The sequence below is a fragment of the Schistocerca nitens genome, chromosome 1 (assembly GCF_023898315.1).
Source record: "Schistocerca nitens isolate TAMUIC-IGC-003100 chromosome 1, iqSchNite1.1, whole genome shotgun sequence".
Lineage (NCBI taxonomy): Eukaryota > Metazoa > Arthropoda > Insecta > Orthoptera > Acrididae > Schistocerca > Schistocerca nitens.
In genome coordinates, this window is record NC_064614.1 from 389,753,658 (window position 1) to 389,771,144 (window position 17,487).

At 43.3% G+C, this 17,487-nt stretch overlaps 1 protein-coding gene across 2 annotated transcripts in view; it reads left to right on the plus strand.

Annotated features, from left to right (window-relative positions):
• Positions 1 to 1,652: 1,652 nt before the first annotated feature.
• LOC126235796 (WD repeat-containing protein 73-like) overlaps positions 1,653 to 17,487 on the plus strand; it is a 141,666-nt gene continuing 125,831 nt past the window's right edge. The window contains exon 1 of one of the 2 annotated variants that reach the window (XM_049944615.1): positions 1,653 to 1,844. In XM_049944615.1, the coding sequence (XP_049800572.1) occupies positions 1,756 to 1,844 (89 nt within the window). In that variant the 5' untranslated portion in view covers positions 1,653 to 1,755. The remainder of the gene's footprint in view (positions 1,845 to 17,487) is intronic. The other variant, XM_049944622.1, reaches the window with a different exon arrangement.

Below are 17,487 nucleotides of genomic sequence, written 5' to 3' on the forward strand. Positions count from 1 at the left end.
ACCAGTGGTTGCTCAAGGTCAATCCCTCCAAAACCCAGGCGATCATTGTAGGCAAAACCACTCCTTCCTTCCGCCTCCTTGATTTCTACATCACCATCTATGGCCGTCCTATCGCCCTCACTCCCACCCTTAAGTACCTTGGCGTCACCCTCGACAGTCGCCTCTCCTGGACTCCCCACCTCCGGACAATCCAAGCCAAGGCACGCTCCCAACTCAGTCTCCTCAAGCTCCTCTCTGGCCGTACGTGGGGTCTGGACCCCTCCACCATCCTCCACACCTATAAATCCCTCATCCGCCCTATCCTTTGTTATGCCCATCCAGCTTGGATCTCCGCCCCCCCTACCTTTTATAAATACCTCCAAATCCTTGAACGCCATGCTCTCCGCCTTGCCTATCGCATCCGTCTCCCCTCCCCTACGCGGATCCTGTACGATCTCATCCCCTTCCCCCACCTCCTCCTTTTCCTTGAAAGGATACGGATCCTGTACACCTCACGTAAACTCGATCCTCCTCACCCGCTCGTCTCCCCGATCCTCTCCCACCCCCGCCCGCTGCCGCGCCTGTATTCCCACGTCCCACCCGGTCTCCATCTCTCCACCCTCTCCCGAGGTGGCTTCCACCAGCTCCCCCTCCCTGATGATGTCCTCCTCCCCTCCATCTACCCCTCCTATCAACTTTGACCCTGCCCCCCCACTTCCGGTGTCCTTTCCCTTAGGCACCCTCCCTCCCTTCTCTTTCCTTTTCCCCGTCCCCTCCCTCCACCCCTCTTCCCCCGGGCTTCCCCTCCCCCTTCCCCCTTCCCCTATCTCCCGTGCCCCTGGCATCTCTGCTCTCCTCTCTCCCTCTCCCACTCCCCTTCCTCCTCCACCTCCCTTGGCAGGTCCCCGGACTCGCACACGCTCAGTGAACATTCGCATTCGCGCGCCAGAGATCATCGCCATCAGTGTCTCGTGTGTGTGCCTTCATCTGCGTTTAGTGTTCTTTCGTCGTCACGCATCCACTGTCCACGTGTGCCGTCGCCGTCGTCCGTCTTCTGTGCGCCGTGTCAACAAGTGTTAGTGTTTTTTTTTTCGTCCAGTGTGAACGGCTGCATGCTTATTGTTTTTGTATCTACTTTTTTTGCCCGCCATTTTTTGTATTGTCTGTGTCACCTATATATCGTATTATTGTATCCCTTAAGGCTGAAGAGCAGCCTATTATGCTGCTGCCAGCCCGCCTTGTATGAGGTGCTTAAAATTACAATAAAGAAAAAAAAAAAAGCACGTCCTGTGATGTACAAAGGACGATAACGTCAGCCTTCAAAACTTTGTTCCCAGGAAACCTTGACGTAGGGTGACGTGACGTAACGTGACGGCCAGTCAGAATTGGCTTTAAAATATAACTTGCATCTTATATTTTTCTTACAAAGGAGTTCTTCACTAATTCAACAAATATCTTAAATAATACTGCGTTTATTAAGAATATTCGCTACCATTGACGCCATATTTACAGAATTTAGGTGTAGGTGCATTTTATATCGGACTACAGCCTCTTGTATTTGAAGGGGGCCCTAAATAAAAGACCTTGTAAAAATACCCTAATTACACAATAGCGCTTCGGGTGCTCTTGTCTTTGATAGTAAAATCTCTGACTAGTCACAGAGATTACGACAGAGTTCAATTTGACACATCTCTGATGTAAATATAAACAGTGCCGTGTAGTGATGAGTATTGTCTCGTGTTTCACATTGAAAGACAGAAGTTAAAAAGTTTCAGCATGGATGCTGGGCGTGAATTACGAGAGGAAGAACTTGGAATATCAGAAGAGGAAGATGACGACGACTGGTTTTATGACTCAATAAAGAGGTATTTTTTATTATTATGTGGAGGGAAATTATGGATTTTTTTCTCATTTAATGGCAAATAGCTTAGGAATGTTGAAGGAAATTATTTTGTTGAACACGCTAATGTTCTTACTATCGTTCGATCGTTAGATCAACAGACACATGTCGTCTGATGTTGTTCCTTGCTAGGTATACGTGCCGAAAACCCCAGCATGTTTCATTTTATTTTTGCCTTGACCTTATCTGCTCTAAGCTCTAACGAATGCCTTCTCACAATGTAATTTTAGGGTTTCTCAAAATTTCATTCTGAGAAGATATCCTTAGAGCTGTCGAAACCTAAGTCTGTGTTAACATAAGTTATTTCCAACTGGGTGGCAGTGTTTTTCCTACTTGAAAATTATATACAGTTGCTGAGAAACAGCCATGTTTAAAGCTGTAATAAAAAAAATATAATTTTCATTTGCACGACAAATACCAAAATAATCAAACCCAATAAAAAAGCCAAACATATAAACAAAAGGAACAAAACATAATAACTCAATGAAAATGAAGCAAACATTTCTAAATCCATGTTACAGCACTGACTTCCCAGAATCAAATAGACCTACATTGCCTCGACAATAACCAAGATTCACAAGCACATAGTACCACACATTAAACTCCACAAGTCAACATCCACACCAGAAGGCACCATCAAATACAACAACACAGCATCTACAAACCCAAACTAACTCCAAAAACACCATGCCATTGTGACGTCATGCATCACAACACCATTACATCATGGGTCAAAGAGACATGTGGAATCAGACACCTCCAGTAAACCCATAAATGTCTACACAGTGCTTGAGCAAATCAAGCTGAGTAATGAGTTGTGATGGCTGCTGTGTATAATCATCTTGCTATGCCTATGTCAATGAAAAAGATTTGATTTTGCTCAGAAGTATCAGTAATGGACCATAGTTGATTGGTAATGGATAGATTTCTGTGATGAGTCTCATCTTCTGTTTCATATGAAGGATGGATGTTGATGTTTCTGGCAAGAAATTTTGGTGGGAGGGACCAACTCAGCTACAGTATTTGACATTTGAAACCTATACTGTTTTGCTGCAGACAGCAAATACATTAAAGCTTACAAAACACCAAATGAACTCACTTCTAAATCATCTAGCTTATGTGTACATTGAAAACAATGGCTACTGTGGATAGCAGCTCATCTTCATAATGATCTGTCTCTATAACATACCTCAAATGCACTAACTTTTTCCTTATGCTCTCAAACTTGACAACAGTGCAGAAGAGCTGTGAATATCACCTGAGTGACTGAACTTCATACACAAAAGAATCTATATTTATGACATCCACTGAAAACAACAAACTGTTACAAGTAGTCATGTGTGTCTCGTGACACTGATGAGACATTAAACCCTAGCTTACTTTCTTCCAAAGGCTGTCAAACCCTACAGTGAGTTTGTTTCTACAATATTCCAGCATTCCCTTACTTGCACAAATAATTGAGAAGTTGGTTTTGAGTTGGAAGGTGGCTATGGTCACAGGGAAAAACATATGCATCATTTGTGTCATCTAGAATGTGCCTTCATAGAAGAAACTTTCTGTTTTTCTGTCAATTACTGACCAGTAACAACTAGTGAATATCATTAGCATTTACCAATGGGTGTAGCTTGGCATTACAAATAAAAGTTTATGAAGATCATAAACATTCATTTACAGACTACTAGAGGAAGACAGAGGTGACACTGGGTGGTGTACTGTTATTAGACGTTAATGAACACTTTTGTAATAGTAGTTTCTGAAGCATACCATTATTTAGTGATGTAGAAGTTCATTAAAGAAGCAGATATGAAAAAGAACATTGAATAAATTTAGCCTGTCCTTGATATCAAAGTCTATAAAAGTGGCAGTAAAGCACACTTATCAGTGACTGGTCATCTAGTCAAATGATATCAAATATTTTCATCTATTTCCTCACTTTACTTTGCAGTTTTTTAATGTTGAGGATCAGCTGCCAGTCTTTGCATCCTACACTGATCAGCTGCGAACATTTTGTTTTAATTATTTTCTTCATTTCACCACAGAAGGCACTGTAATCAGAGGACTAGAAATGTTTACGAAGTCATAATTTATAACATTCCACTCAATGGCTCTTGTATATACAATGACACATGGGACCCCACCTCCATGCTGTGAGGGTAGGCCAGACCATTACTTCATAACTCCTAATTGGAAACCATATTCGTAGTGTTTTATTCCTCTGACATATCAAACAGAGGACTACTCGACACAGCACTGCAGCTTGAGGTGAATGCTACCCTACTTTTCCAATTAGAGTAAGTGTTCAAGTGTAATGCCACCAACTTTGATATGCCTAGGCATCCATTTTTCAAATGACCATAAACAGGATAGAAGCATACCTGTAGGAATTTCAGCACAGGCATTTCGATGCTGTCAACCATATCTTCATGGCCTGTTGGCACTTGCTGACAGTACACCTTATCTTTTAAACCAACCCAGTGAAAGAAATCTGGCAACCTAGCGGGCCAGTTACTATGCCCACCTCTGCCGATCGAGCGATCAATGTAAACACTGTTTAAAAACTCCCGTTCTTCAGTTGTGTAATGGGCTGGGCAACTGTTATGCTGAAATCACATACACTGTCGCAAATCCAGGGCAACATCCTGCTGTAGGACTAGTAGTTCCCGTACCAAAAATGTTTAGTATTTTTGTCCATTCAATGTGCCATCAATAAAATATAGACAATGAGTTTGTTCCCCATGATGTCAGACCATACATCAACTAACGAAGGGCGTTGATGGTCAGCTTAACATAACCAGAGGGGATAGTTTACACTCCAGTAATGCATGTTATGCCAGTTCACACTGTCATGGTTTGTGAATGTTGACTCATCAGAAAAAATACCTCGGCCAAGAATGCGTGGGTCATTTGCATTTGTTGACTCGCTCATTCACAAAACACTACCTGATTATGAAAATCGATGCCATCAAGTTCTTGATGCAGTGACATGTGGTATGAATGATACTTATGACAATGCAGTATTGTGACAATACTGGACATAACAGATTGCATTGTAATTGCTGGATCCTTATCCATGGGTTGTGGTGCACTGCCGCTAGTACAGCTATTTCATTAGCTTCTCGTGTAACACATTTGCTTCATATCCTGTTGCTGGTCTTATACTGCCATCACACATAAAGGTGATCACAACCTTGTAAAAGAACGAACAATAGTGAGCTTTCTCTGGAAAATGATTGACATACAAGATACAGCAGCTTCAACATTCCTCCTACATTCTCCATAGATCAGGATCACTTCAGTTTTTTCTTTTGTGATTGAAACAGTGATCGTCCACTTGTACATCTGTTCTCAAAATCATAGGCAGCTGTGCAGGTAATAAACACTGTGCAAGTAATATAACATTTAGAACTGCTACCTGTTTTATGTCTCCATGATATGTGAGCCCTGGTCACAGTGTACTGCCTGTCATAATACGTCATAGTTCGCTACATGGCACCAGTGGTGCATTGAGTAGTCCCCTGTTCAATATGTTGTAGGGATAAAATGTTGGAAATGAGATTTCTAATTATAAGTTGTGAAATACTGGCCTGTCCTACCCCAACAGCATGGAGGTGTGTCCTACCCCAACAGCATGGAGGTGAAGTTTCAGGAGCCATTGGATATTCAAGGTCCATTGAGTAGCATGTTGTAAATTACAATTGTGGTACCCATTTTTATTCCTCCAATTACAGCATCTTCTGTGGTGAAATGAAGAAAATGCTTCAGACAAAATGCAATAAACCTGCAATAAAAAATGGGGTTCCCATTGAAGATTTCAAAATTGCCTCCCACCACCCATGCACAGGGCGGAATGGCAGACCTAGTGTGGTATTGTTGGAGGTCCCCTTCAAGACAAACAAATTGGAATTATAACTTTTTCAATCCAGTGTGTACTTTTTGAGAAATCTTCAGTTATTATGCACACCCTTTATATTGTGTCCAGTAGTGATTCTGTCACATTACCAGGAAGTACACTATCCTTTACTTCAGATTTTTATAATGCTCCTCTGTTAACAATATTCTAAATTATGTTTGTTAGTAAGTCTGCATTCCACTTGCATATCAGTTCAAATATTTTATATACATGTATTTTTGTAACAAGGTACTGTGGAACTGTTTTGAAGGATTTCAAGAAAAGTTGGATTTACCTTTGCTACTCTGTGCTACCATCTGGATCTCATGAATGAACTGAGAAATCTGGGTTTTATCTGGTCAGTGCTTGGAGAAGTTATATTGATTTGTACAGAAGTGGTTTTCATTTTCCTGAAAATTCATCATAAATGAGCAGAAAATAATTTTATTGTTCTGCAATATTTTATCACTGAGACATGCTCTCTGTGACTTTATGAAGATTCCAGTAATCTGCACCTTTTTCCAGTCACATGCATGATTTGTTGGTTCAGAAACCTATGATAAACTGTTTCTAAAAATAATACTTTTACATATTTGATATAGAATGGAACAGACATCCCTATAGGGGCAACTTAACTGTAGTGATGAAATCTTCTACACCCGAGTGTGTTATTACAGCATTTCAAAGTGTTTCCTACTCACCATCTTCAGGTGAAGTGTCAGGTTCATGGCCAGTTTGTTCCCAAAGAGTCACTGGACCACAATTCTTCTGCCAAGGCACCAGTGGGTGCGCCAATCATATGCACGCAGAAGCGATGTCGCGGTCAGTGGCGGGGCCCAGGCTTCGAGTCCTAGTGTTGCTTGCATATTCTGCATGATACCTTCTCTGATTTCACATTAGAGCTCTTTCATGACAGCGAAGTCTCAGTTTTTTGTTGAGCATTTAGAGGACAAGTTTGGGGAACTGGAGGGCTTGTCCAAAATGAGATCTGAGTCAGTCTTGATCAAAACAGCATCCTCTGCCCAGTCACGGACGTTACTTGCTTATGACAAGCTGGGAGATGTTTCTGTAACCATCATGCCCAATAAGAGCTTAAATATGGTCCAGGGTATCATATTTCACAGGGACCTCCTTTTGCAGTCTGACTATGAGCTGCATGCCAATTTAGAGCGGCAAGGTGTACATTTCATCCGGCATGTCCACCAGGGTCCGAGGGATAATCAGGTTGTCACCGGTGCCTTCATCTTGGCCTTCGAGGGTGATACATTGCCCAAGAAGATCAAGGTGATGGTCTACAGCTGTGATCTAAAGCCCTATACCCCTCCCCCGATGCGGTGCTTTAAGTGCTGGAAGTTCGGCCACATGTCTTCCCACTGTACTTCCAGCATCACATGTTGAAATTGTGGACACCCATCACATCCCAATACTCCATGTGCCCCACCTCCCATCTGTGTCAACAAGATCCTGGACCAACTGACCTACACTGAGGCTAACAGAAAATTTGAACGCTTGAATCCTGTGCGTATGACATCATCTTATGCCGCCACTACTACAGTTCTGGCACCATCAGCTCTGCCAAGCCCCGTAACCTCTCAGAACCGGAAGACTACTACTGCCCCCTTGATGGTGGGGGGGGGGGGGGGCATTTCCCTCCCTGTTGCTCCTGCACCATCTACTTCGGGAGCAATACCCCCCCCCCCCCCCCCAACCATCAAGGACATCTGTCACCACTTCTAAGCCTGAGAAGCGTAAGTCTTCTTCAACTTCTCTTGCGAGGAAGGGATCCCTTGGGTCACTCCCTTCCCAGGTTTCTGCTAGTGGGGTAAATGACACCCACCAATGGCTGAAGAGCCCAAAAGCAGCTGGTCATAGGGCTTCACGCTCATCCTCAGTCCTGGAGACTGAGCCAGTGAAGTCCTCCCAGCCAGGGAAACCGAAGAAGCAGCAAGAGAAATCCAAAAAGAAAACCCCTAAGACCAAGGGAATTGCGGTGGCACCCACACTACCGCTACCTAGAAGCTCTGCGTCTGAGGATGGGGTGGAGATTTGGGCGTCCTCTGAGGACGTAGATCTCTCCAGACCCTCAGACACAATGGATATAGACTGCTCAGGCAATAAGTCAGTGGCAGCAGGTGACTCTGAGGCATAAACTACCTCATTGTATGTTCCATGCCTTCCCAGTCTCACAATGACATCATATCCCCGTAGAATTGCGGTGGTTTTCTCCATCGCCTGGCTGAGCTATGGTAACTGTTAAACTTTACACCTGCTATCTGCATTGCTCTGCAGGAAATCTGGTTTCCAGCAATGCGGACCCCTGCCGTCTGTGGCTATAAGGGATATTACGGGAACCGTAGCAACTATAATCGAGTGTCAGGTGGAGTTTGCGTTTATGTCCTAAACTCAGTCTGTAGTGAACCTGTGCCCCTTCAAACTCCTCTTGAAGCTGTGGTTGTAAGAATAAGGACGACACAGGAAATAACTGTCTGCAATGTATATCTTCCCCCAGATGATGCAGTACCCATGAATGTATTAGCTGCACTGATTGATCAACTCCATAAACCTTTCCTACTTTTGGGAGATTTTAATGCCCACAACCCCTTGTAGGGTGGCACTGTGCTTACTGGCTGAGGCAGAGATGTCAAAACTTTACTGTCTCAGTTCAACCTCTGCATCTTAAATACTGGGGCCACCACGCATTTCAGTGTGGCTCACGGTAGTTACTCAGCCATTGATTTATCAATTTGCAGTCCAGGACTTCTCCCATCTATCCACTGGAGAGCAAATGACAACCTGTGTGGTAGTGACCACTTCCCCATCTTCCTGTCACTGCCTCAGCGTGGCCCACAGACACCTACCCAGATGGGCTTTAAATAAGGTGGACTGGGGAACTTTCACCTCTGCTGTCACCATTGAATCTCCCCCACACATGGTAACATTGATGTGATGGTTGAGCAGGTGACTACAACAATTTTTTCTGCAGCAGAAAACACGATCCCTCACTTTTTACGGTGCCCGAGGCGTAAGGCAGACCCTTGGTGGTTGCCGGAAGTCGCTGAAGCAATTAAGTAACATCGGCGATCTCTACAGCAGCATAAGCGGCACCCTTCCGTGGAGCATCTCAGAGCCTTTAAATGGCTCTGTGCCCACGTTCGCCAACTTATCAAATGACGGAAGCAAGAGTGTTGGTAGAGATACGTCTCAACTATTGGGTGCCGTACGTCACATTCCCAAGTCTGGGCAAAGATCAAACGTCTTTTCGGGTACCAGACGCCAACAGGTGTTCCTGGTGTTACCATAAATGGCATGTTATCTACTGACACAAACACAATTGCTGAGCACTTTGCTCAAGCCTCTGCGTTGGAGAACTGCCTCCCAACTTTTCGCACTCTCAAACAGTGACTGGAAGGGAATGTCCTCTCAATCACTTCATGCCACAGTGAATCCTATAACACACCATTTACAGAGTGGGAGCTCCTCAGTGTCCTTGCACATTGCCCCGACACAGCTCCTGAGTCTGAATGGATCCACAGCCAGATGATTAAACATCTGTCATCTGACTACAAGTGACATCATCTTGTTGTCTTCAACCGTATCTGGTGCAATGGCATCTTTCTATCGCAATGGCGGGAGAGCACCATCATTTTGGTGCTCAAACCCGGTAAAAACCTGCTTGATGTGGATCACTATCGGTCCATCAGCCTCGTCAACGTTCTTTGTAAGCTGCTGGAATGTATGGTATGTCGGCGATTGGGTTGGGTCCTGGAGTCACATGGGCTACTGGCTCCATGTCAGGGCGGCTTCTTCCAGGGTCGCCCTACCACTGATAGTCTTGTGTCACTCAAGTCTATCATCCAAACAGCTTTTTCCAGGTGGCAACACCGGGTTGCTGCCTTTTTTGACTTATGTAAAGCATACGATGCGACCTGGCGACATTATATCCTTGCCACATTGTATGAGTGAGGTCTCCGGGGCATGCTCCCGATTTTTTATCCAAAGCTTCCTGTCATTCCATACTTTACATGTCCAAGTTAGTGCATCCCATAATTCCATCCATATCCAGGAGAATGGAGTCCCGCAGGGCTCTGTATTGAGTGTCTCTCTATGTTTAGTGGCCATTAACGGTCTAGCAGCAGCTGTCGGGCCCTCTGTCTCACCTTCTCTGTATGCAGACAACTTCTGCATTTTGTACTGCTGCTCAATACTGGTGTTGCTGAGTGTCGCCTACAGGGAGCCATCCACAAGGCACAGTCATGCGCTCTAGCCCATGACTTCCAGTCTTCAACCGCAAAGTCGTGTGTCATGCACTTTTGTCGGCATCGTACTGTTCATCCCAACCCAGAACTTTACCTTCATGATGATCCACTCACTGTAGTGGAGACATATCGATTCTTAGGACTGGTTTTTGTGCTTGATTGACTTGGCTTCCTCATCTTCGTCAGCTTAAGCAGAAGTGCTGGCAGCACCTCAAATGCTGTCTGTTGTCTGAGCAACACCAATTTTCATGCAGATCGCTCTAGGCTCCTGTGGCTCTGCAGTGCCCTTGTCCAATCCCAAATTGGCTATGGGAGTGTGGTTTATGGTTCAGCAGCACCCTCAGCATTGCATTTACTCAACCCTGTGCACCACTGCGGGGTTCAAACTAGTGACAGGAGCTTTTAGGACGAGTCCGGTGACCAGCATACTGATGGAGGCTCGGGTCCCTCCATTGCAGATCAGACGTGCACAACTGCTCACCAGTTATGTTGCACACATTCGTAGTTCTCCTGAGCATCCGAATTACCATATCCTTTTCCTGACCGCAGCAGTCCATCTCCCGCATCGGCTGCCCACGTTGGGGCTAACGATTGCAGTTCGCGTGCAGTCCCTTCTCTCCGAACTGGAGTCCTTCTCTTTATCGCCACTACTTGCAGTCCATTCACGTATGCCTCCACGGTGTACGCCTCGGCCACCTTTCATGTGGCCCTAAGGATTCCGTTAACCCTGTGGCTCTCCGCTTTCACTTCCTCTCAATTCTTGATGTGTTCGGGGCTCAGAAGTGGTTTACACCGGTGGCTCGATGGCAGATGGTCACGTAGGCTTTGCGTATGTTCATGGAGGACATATTGAACAGCACTGCTTGCAAGATGGCTGCAGTGTTTACACTGCAGATCTGCCTGCCATACCTCGTGCTCTTGAGCACTTCCACTCATGCCCTGGCGCCTCAATTCTGCTGTGTACTGACTCATTGGGCAGCCTACAAGCTATCAACCAGTGTTACCCTCGCCATCTTCTGGTAGCATCCATCCAGGAGTCCATCGATGCCCTGGAACGGTCCCGTCGTTCAGTGGTGTTTGTGTGGACCCCTGGATATGTTGGAATCCCAGGCAACAAACTTGCCGATAGGCTGTCCAAACAGGCGGCGCGGAAACCGTTTTTGAGATGGGTATCTCTTAAGCTGACCTGCGTTCTGTTTTACACTGCATGGTTTTCAGGCTTTGGGAGATGGAATGGCATAACAGTATGCACCTGCGTATAATTAAGGAGACGACAAATGTATGGCAGTCTTCCATGCGGTCCTCTCACAGAAAATCAGTTGTTCTCTGCTGGCTCCGCATTGGCCATAAAAACACATGGTTACCTATTCCATAGTGAGTACCCACCTCAGTGTCGCTGACTCCCAAATGACAGTCGTCAACCTCTTGCTGGACTGCCCACTTTTAGCTGCTCTTCGGCAGACTTTTAACTTTTCCAGCTCCCTACCTTCGACGGTGGGCGACAATTCCTGAGCAGCAGCTTTAGTTTTAAGTTTTATCCGTGAGAGTGGGTTTTATACTTCTATGTAGGTTTTAGCACATGTCCTGTGTCCTTCTGTGTCCTACACCCTAGTGCTTTTAGGGTGGAAGTTTTAATGTGTTGCAGAGTAGCTGGCTTCTCCTCTTTATTCTCATGGTTGTCCAGTCACTGTAATCTGCTTTCTTATTTTACTCTCTTCTGTTTCTAGCATCTTTGTTGTTTTCTTGTCGTCTTTTGTTCCTTTTAGGTTTCGTTGCCTTTCCTTCGTTCTTGTGGTTTTTCCTTTCTTTCCATTTTGTGTTCTATGTCTCATCCATTTTATTCTCACACTTGTGGCATTGTTTTATTAGGAACAAGGGACCGATGATCTCATAGTTTGGTCTTTTTTCCCCCTCTTTTTACCTACCAACCAATCTTTCCTGATGCATTTTTGCTGCATCCCATATGGTGTGGCACATTTTATTGTTAGCCAAAGTCCTGACTCTCTCAAAATGTTTAATTTTCTACGAACATAACATTGACTTAAAAGTCCACTCAAAAAAAATTGTTTGCTCAAGTTTGACTACATTTATAGGTGGTTTCCTAGCAACTTATTTGATCAGATTATCCCAGTTCCTAGATGTTTCAATTTCTGCCGTTGTATTATTTTTTTGTTTTTCAACAGCTGCATGAATGGTCTCAGCTTCCATGTGGGTGTCACCAAGTTCAAGGAACTTGGGATTAATAGCCTACAATTTACTACTACAGTGTCCTTCTTTATGAAATGTATTCATGAGCATGACTGTAAAATTAATATTCCCGTTCTGTCCATTGCACAAGTCACTTAACATACTGGCCTCAATGACATTGGCTGTTCTAGCCATGAAAAACATGGAAGATTCTTCACCAATGTATGCATTGGTTATTGTTGCATGAAGTGCTTCTGTGTTTGTTATATGATACTGGTTTTCCAAAAGCTATGTTCTGTTGTTTCCATCAGAGCTAGACTTTGCTTACTCTTACTTATAAAACCAGGTAAATTTCTTAACCAGTTACATAAATTCATGAAAAATTGGCATTGGTTGTACTTTTATCAAGCCACAGGAATATCTTAGGTCTCATTTGAGAGGTGTATATCCAGAACATGCTCCTGGGGCTTGCACACCAATTTTTACTGCAAGCCGAGTGTATGAGGGCACCTTCCGCCTTGTTGAAGAGCTTAAGATTTAAGTACGTGTTTTGGATACGCTTTCTTGTGAACGGTACTGCAAATGTTTCCTGGGACTGACCATTAGATACTGTTTCCTACACTAGTTTTGCACAGTTTTCTAGCGCATGTTACCATTGTTGTAACAGTTCTTTCAAACTTGCAAAGTATGAGGGCCTTTTTTTTATTCTAAGGATCTAATCAGTCGCAAAATTAAAACCACAGTGAAAGCCTAACATAGCTTTTTTCAGTGTCTATAGTACGCCCAGCGATCACATCACATAGCACTTCAGTTCTGAGCACTCAGTGAGGATGTAAACATGCCAAGAACAATAGTGGCTCTCCCCAAATGTGAAGTGCATGCTGTCATTCGATTTATTTATGCTGAGCGATGCATTGCAGCTGAAATTGATCGATGAATGAGTAATGTGTATGGTAAAACATTTATGAGTGACAGTAAAGTACAGTAAAGGTGGAGGAACTTTGAAGCAGGATGTACAGGCGTTCATCACACAGGCGGTTGGGGAAGGGAATGAATATCAACCCATAATCTTAAGATCTACTGGATTTCTGTAGAAGTTCTAATTTCTAATAAGCATGAGCTAGATTTTTTCTGTGCGAGTCCCAGTTTGTTTTCCCAGGATTACTATAAGACAGGATATGTTTAACACCCATTTAAGCCCCAAAAATGATCAGATAATGATGGTTCCATCACTCCATGCCATTGTTTGACATAACTACCCATTAAGATGGACCCAAAAGCTATGTCTGTTACTTCTTCCTTCCATCTATTCCTAATGTAATTTCCTTTTCACTATTCAAGATCTCTAACTTACTCTCCAATAGATATTCCAGCAGCTATTCAACTCTGCTGATGGCCTTACTGCTTCTCCAAAGCAGTTTGTGGCTGTTAGCATAATAATCAACCAGCAGTTTTTCATTCAGCTGGAAGTAGCTGTCCACCAGTATCCTCACTTTTTGGGAAAGAGCAGCACTGTCCTCTTAAGGAAGGTAAGCTGTGACCAGTAAAAATTGACTAGTGCTTCCTTCCTTATGCTCTTTCGTCCTGATTGTCGCCAAGTTCCTGCCACAGAAGTTCACCATTGGCATGAATGAAATTCCCTTCTCAACATAAATACATGTTCTATAGTTCCTTTTTTTTAAAACATAAATAATTAACTTACCTTCAGCGTCTCCAAGGTTTGGTACATCCCGTTCATATAAATAGGGTTCCTGGGTCAGGGCCAAGTCCACAGCCTGTCTTCCCAGTAGGCGATTCAAGGCAGCAGTTGTCACCTAATTGTGTTCCAGGTTTATCGGCAACACTTCCATTTGACACCGAGCGAGGTGGCGCAGTGGTAGCACACTGGACTCGCATTCGGGAGGACGACGGTTCAATCCCGTCTCCGGCCATCCTGATTTAGGTTTTCCGTGATTTCCCTAAATCGTTTCAGGCAAATGCCGGGATGGTTCCTTTGAAAGGGCACGGCCGATTTCCTTCCCTAACCCGAGCTTGCGCTCCGTCTCTAATGACCTCGTTGTCGACGGGACGTTAAACACTAACCTAACCTAACCTAACTCTCATTTGACAACTTGTCACCATCATTATTTTCGATGTCCTTAAAATTACCTTGACAGCAACCTGCAAGAATGCTAAATACAGCTTCAGGTTCTCCTCTCACATAGCGTTCAGGGATTCCTCACCGACTTCCCCCAAGGGTTTCGCTGTCAGATACCACCTTCTGGGTGATTACACTCCAATCATCTGTTGAGGCATTCTGGTTCTGCACCCATACTTTCTGAAACAGAACATGTGAAGGAACATCCTTAAGAAGTTTTGATACCCAAATCAATATTTTTATGGTCGTGAAGAGTTCCGTTGCTGTCTTGACTAACAGCTTTCTTGGCAAACAGCTTCTTAAGCTGATTCATGTTCCCATCCCATCCCAGTCAAAGTTTAGAGCATCTTTTTCCAGATAGATCCTGTTGAATTCAGGACCTAGACTTGCGTCCCTCCCAATCTTTTCAAAAAGAGCCTTCTGAAATAGCTCGTCCTGCTATGTTGATCAGTGGATATCCCTCTTGTATAACTGCCATTGTAAAATCTAAGAGTGCCGTATTAAAAGTCTGTTTCCTGGCTCCTGTCTAAGGATCGGGGTATCCTGAGAAGTGCGAGTAACAGATTCTTCCCTTGTTCTCTTGTTCCCTGTCTTGGAGGTGGAAGAAATCTATTTTTTTTTTATTCCTAGGTCTTAGGTTCCAGACCTTTTACTTCGCTCCATATATCATTCTTTGCCTTTTTTTCTTTTTGTTATTTGAGAAGTTTCTAATTCAGAGCCCCAGACAAGGATTTGATCTTGATCTGGTATAGCTTCTCAGTGACGTTTTCTGCTTCTTGGACTGGTCTGTTAGTCAGTCCTGTTGCAGAAATAGATGCCACCAATTCGAAGGTTGGTTTTTGTGTTTTTGAGATATCACCAGTTGTGTTTTTGAGATATCACCTGGTCTCTCAATATTGTAATTTCTTTTCCATGTTCTCCATTTTGGTCCTATAAGACTCCACTGGTGCCTCGTGCTGGTGTAAGCCAAATTACCCCCTGGTATCCCTCAGGCTCTGTTTACAACTCATCTTCCCATGTGCCTCAAACCCCAAGGAATTTATCACATCACACCTTTGGTTGGGTACCTAGTGAGTAGGGGAAGGACTATGAAAATGGAAATGTGAAGAGATGAGGCATTGTAGAACATTCTTTCATCAGGTTCATCCGCTGAGACCTGTCCAGCAGCTTGGAGACCCTGACAGTAGCTACCCTACCACCAATACAGTCTTTAGTGTCATGCAAACATGCAAACCCATCCTCCCACATGGTCAGTGCTATGATAAGGCATTGTCCCCTGGAGAAGGCATATTTATGTGCTTGACTCCAGTTGTTGTAATATTCTGGTTTTTATACACACTTCTGCAGTCTGTTAGCACAAAGAATTTTGAAAATTTTGTTTTTCCATATTTAAAGCTGCCCTAATTACTAAGACATCAGCTATGTATATGGAGGCTTGCTGAGGAGTAGCATACATTTTGTATGTTTCAATAAATGGGAGGGAGCAGACATATCTTGCTCCATTTTGGGCCCTAGAACCATTAGTATAAATTTTGACGTGATCAAATCATTTAGACTGTATGAAATTCATGAGCATACTGTTGGAGGTAATACTGAATATAATCTCTTAATGATATACTTGAGGTTTCTTGAAACTGACTTTGTCATCATAAAGAAAATCTGGAATTTATAATATTTTAAACCAAGCAGTATAATGTAAATCAGTAAGGCATCTGATTAAATAGGGGCTCCCAAATGGCTGCTACTCTGCTTCTTTGATCTACTACATTCACCAGTTTTCTAATTATTATGAGCACAGGAAGGTTAATAATTGCAGAATGTCGTAGGATAAATTTGTCAGTCAATAATTTCTGTTCGATGTTAAGAGCTATTTCTTTGGCTTCCACCAGCATAGCATTAGTTGATCTGGAATTCATTGCTCTGAGACACAATCTAATTGCTCTAAAATGCATTTTATCCAACCTGGATAAAACATATAAACTGTTGTAATTAAGGCTCAAAAGGGTACAAGCATTCTAGTTGTCATCGATTCCATTCAGATGTATGGTTTGTGCAGGGCTCGGCCAAAGATGAAAGTGATAGAAGTGGGAGCTAGCTCCAAATGACCAAGAATTTAGAAAATAAATAGCATTTTTGTCATGGCTCAGACGAAGCATGACTATTTATGTTAACATAGTTTCCAGGCAGCGTTCGATGTGGTGGAATGAGTACAGAATAGTAATCTGATGGCGTGGGCTTGACACCCTCTGTGGTAACTTTTTTGAGTTTTTGTGTTATTAACATGGCAAATAAGCTGAAATAATGCACAATGTACTGCACATATAAATCTTTCTATAAAAGGCAAGAAAAGGAAATGCAAAGGATAATTTTGGATTGCAAATAAATTCCCAGGAACAGATTGTAAGGCACAGATGAGAAGTTCAGACTAAAAAACAAGATACTTTCATTATGTCACAACTGATAAAATACATGTGCTGGGGCAATATTCATCACAAAAACAAAGAACATTAATTTTCTTGCCCTCTTGCATACAGTATAAAAGCCACATTTTTATAATTACATGGTTATTTTAAAGTGTCTGCAAATGTCAAGGCCAAATATTTCTTGCAGTCAAAGGTATTCAATTTATACTGAGCGGCTCCAGAATTGCACGTACTTGTTGCAGGTAAGGCTCTTGATGTATAATTGTCACTGGTAGGAGAGGTGGTACAAACATTTTCTGGGCTGTAAATGGAAATCTCAGGCATTTGTGTCCCTGTGTAACAGCCACTGTCCTCTGGAGCATTTTGAGGCACAGGTGGGGCACAAGTGCTTTGTGCTGCCATTGTGCAATTAGTTCCTGTGGGGCAGTGGTGAAATGAAATGGAATGCTCATATTTCCTCTTGCTGAAATGCAGTTCATTACTGTTATATTAAACTGTCATGTCAGAGGTGAAGCAGCTGCTCCAGAAACTGAGGGAAAATATTATTCATTTCTCAAATTGGATCCAGGGTTTTGCACAGCTTGAGAATATCTGCAATTCTTATACATATTAATAGCTGCTTGCAATGTAATATCATTAGTAACCACAATGCATTTAATATCCAGTGATGTTTTTAATTCAGGACAGTTTCTGTCAGTTGATGAGTGATTTCTGGG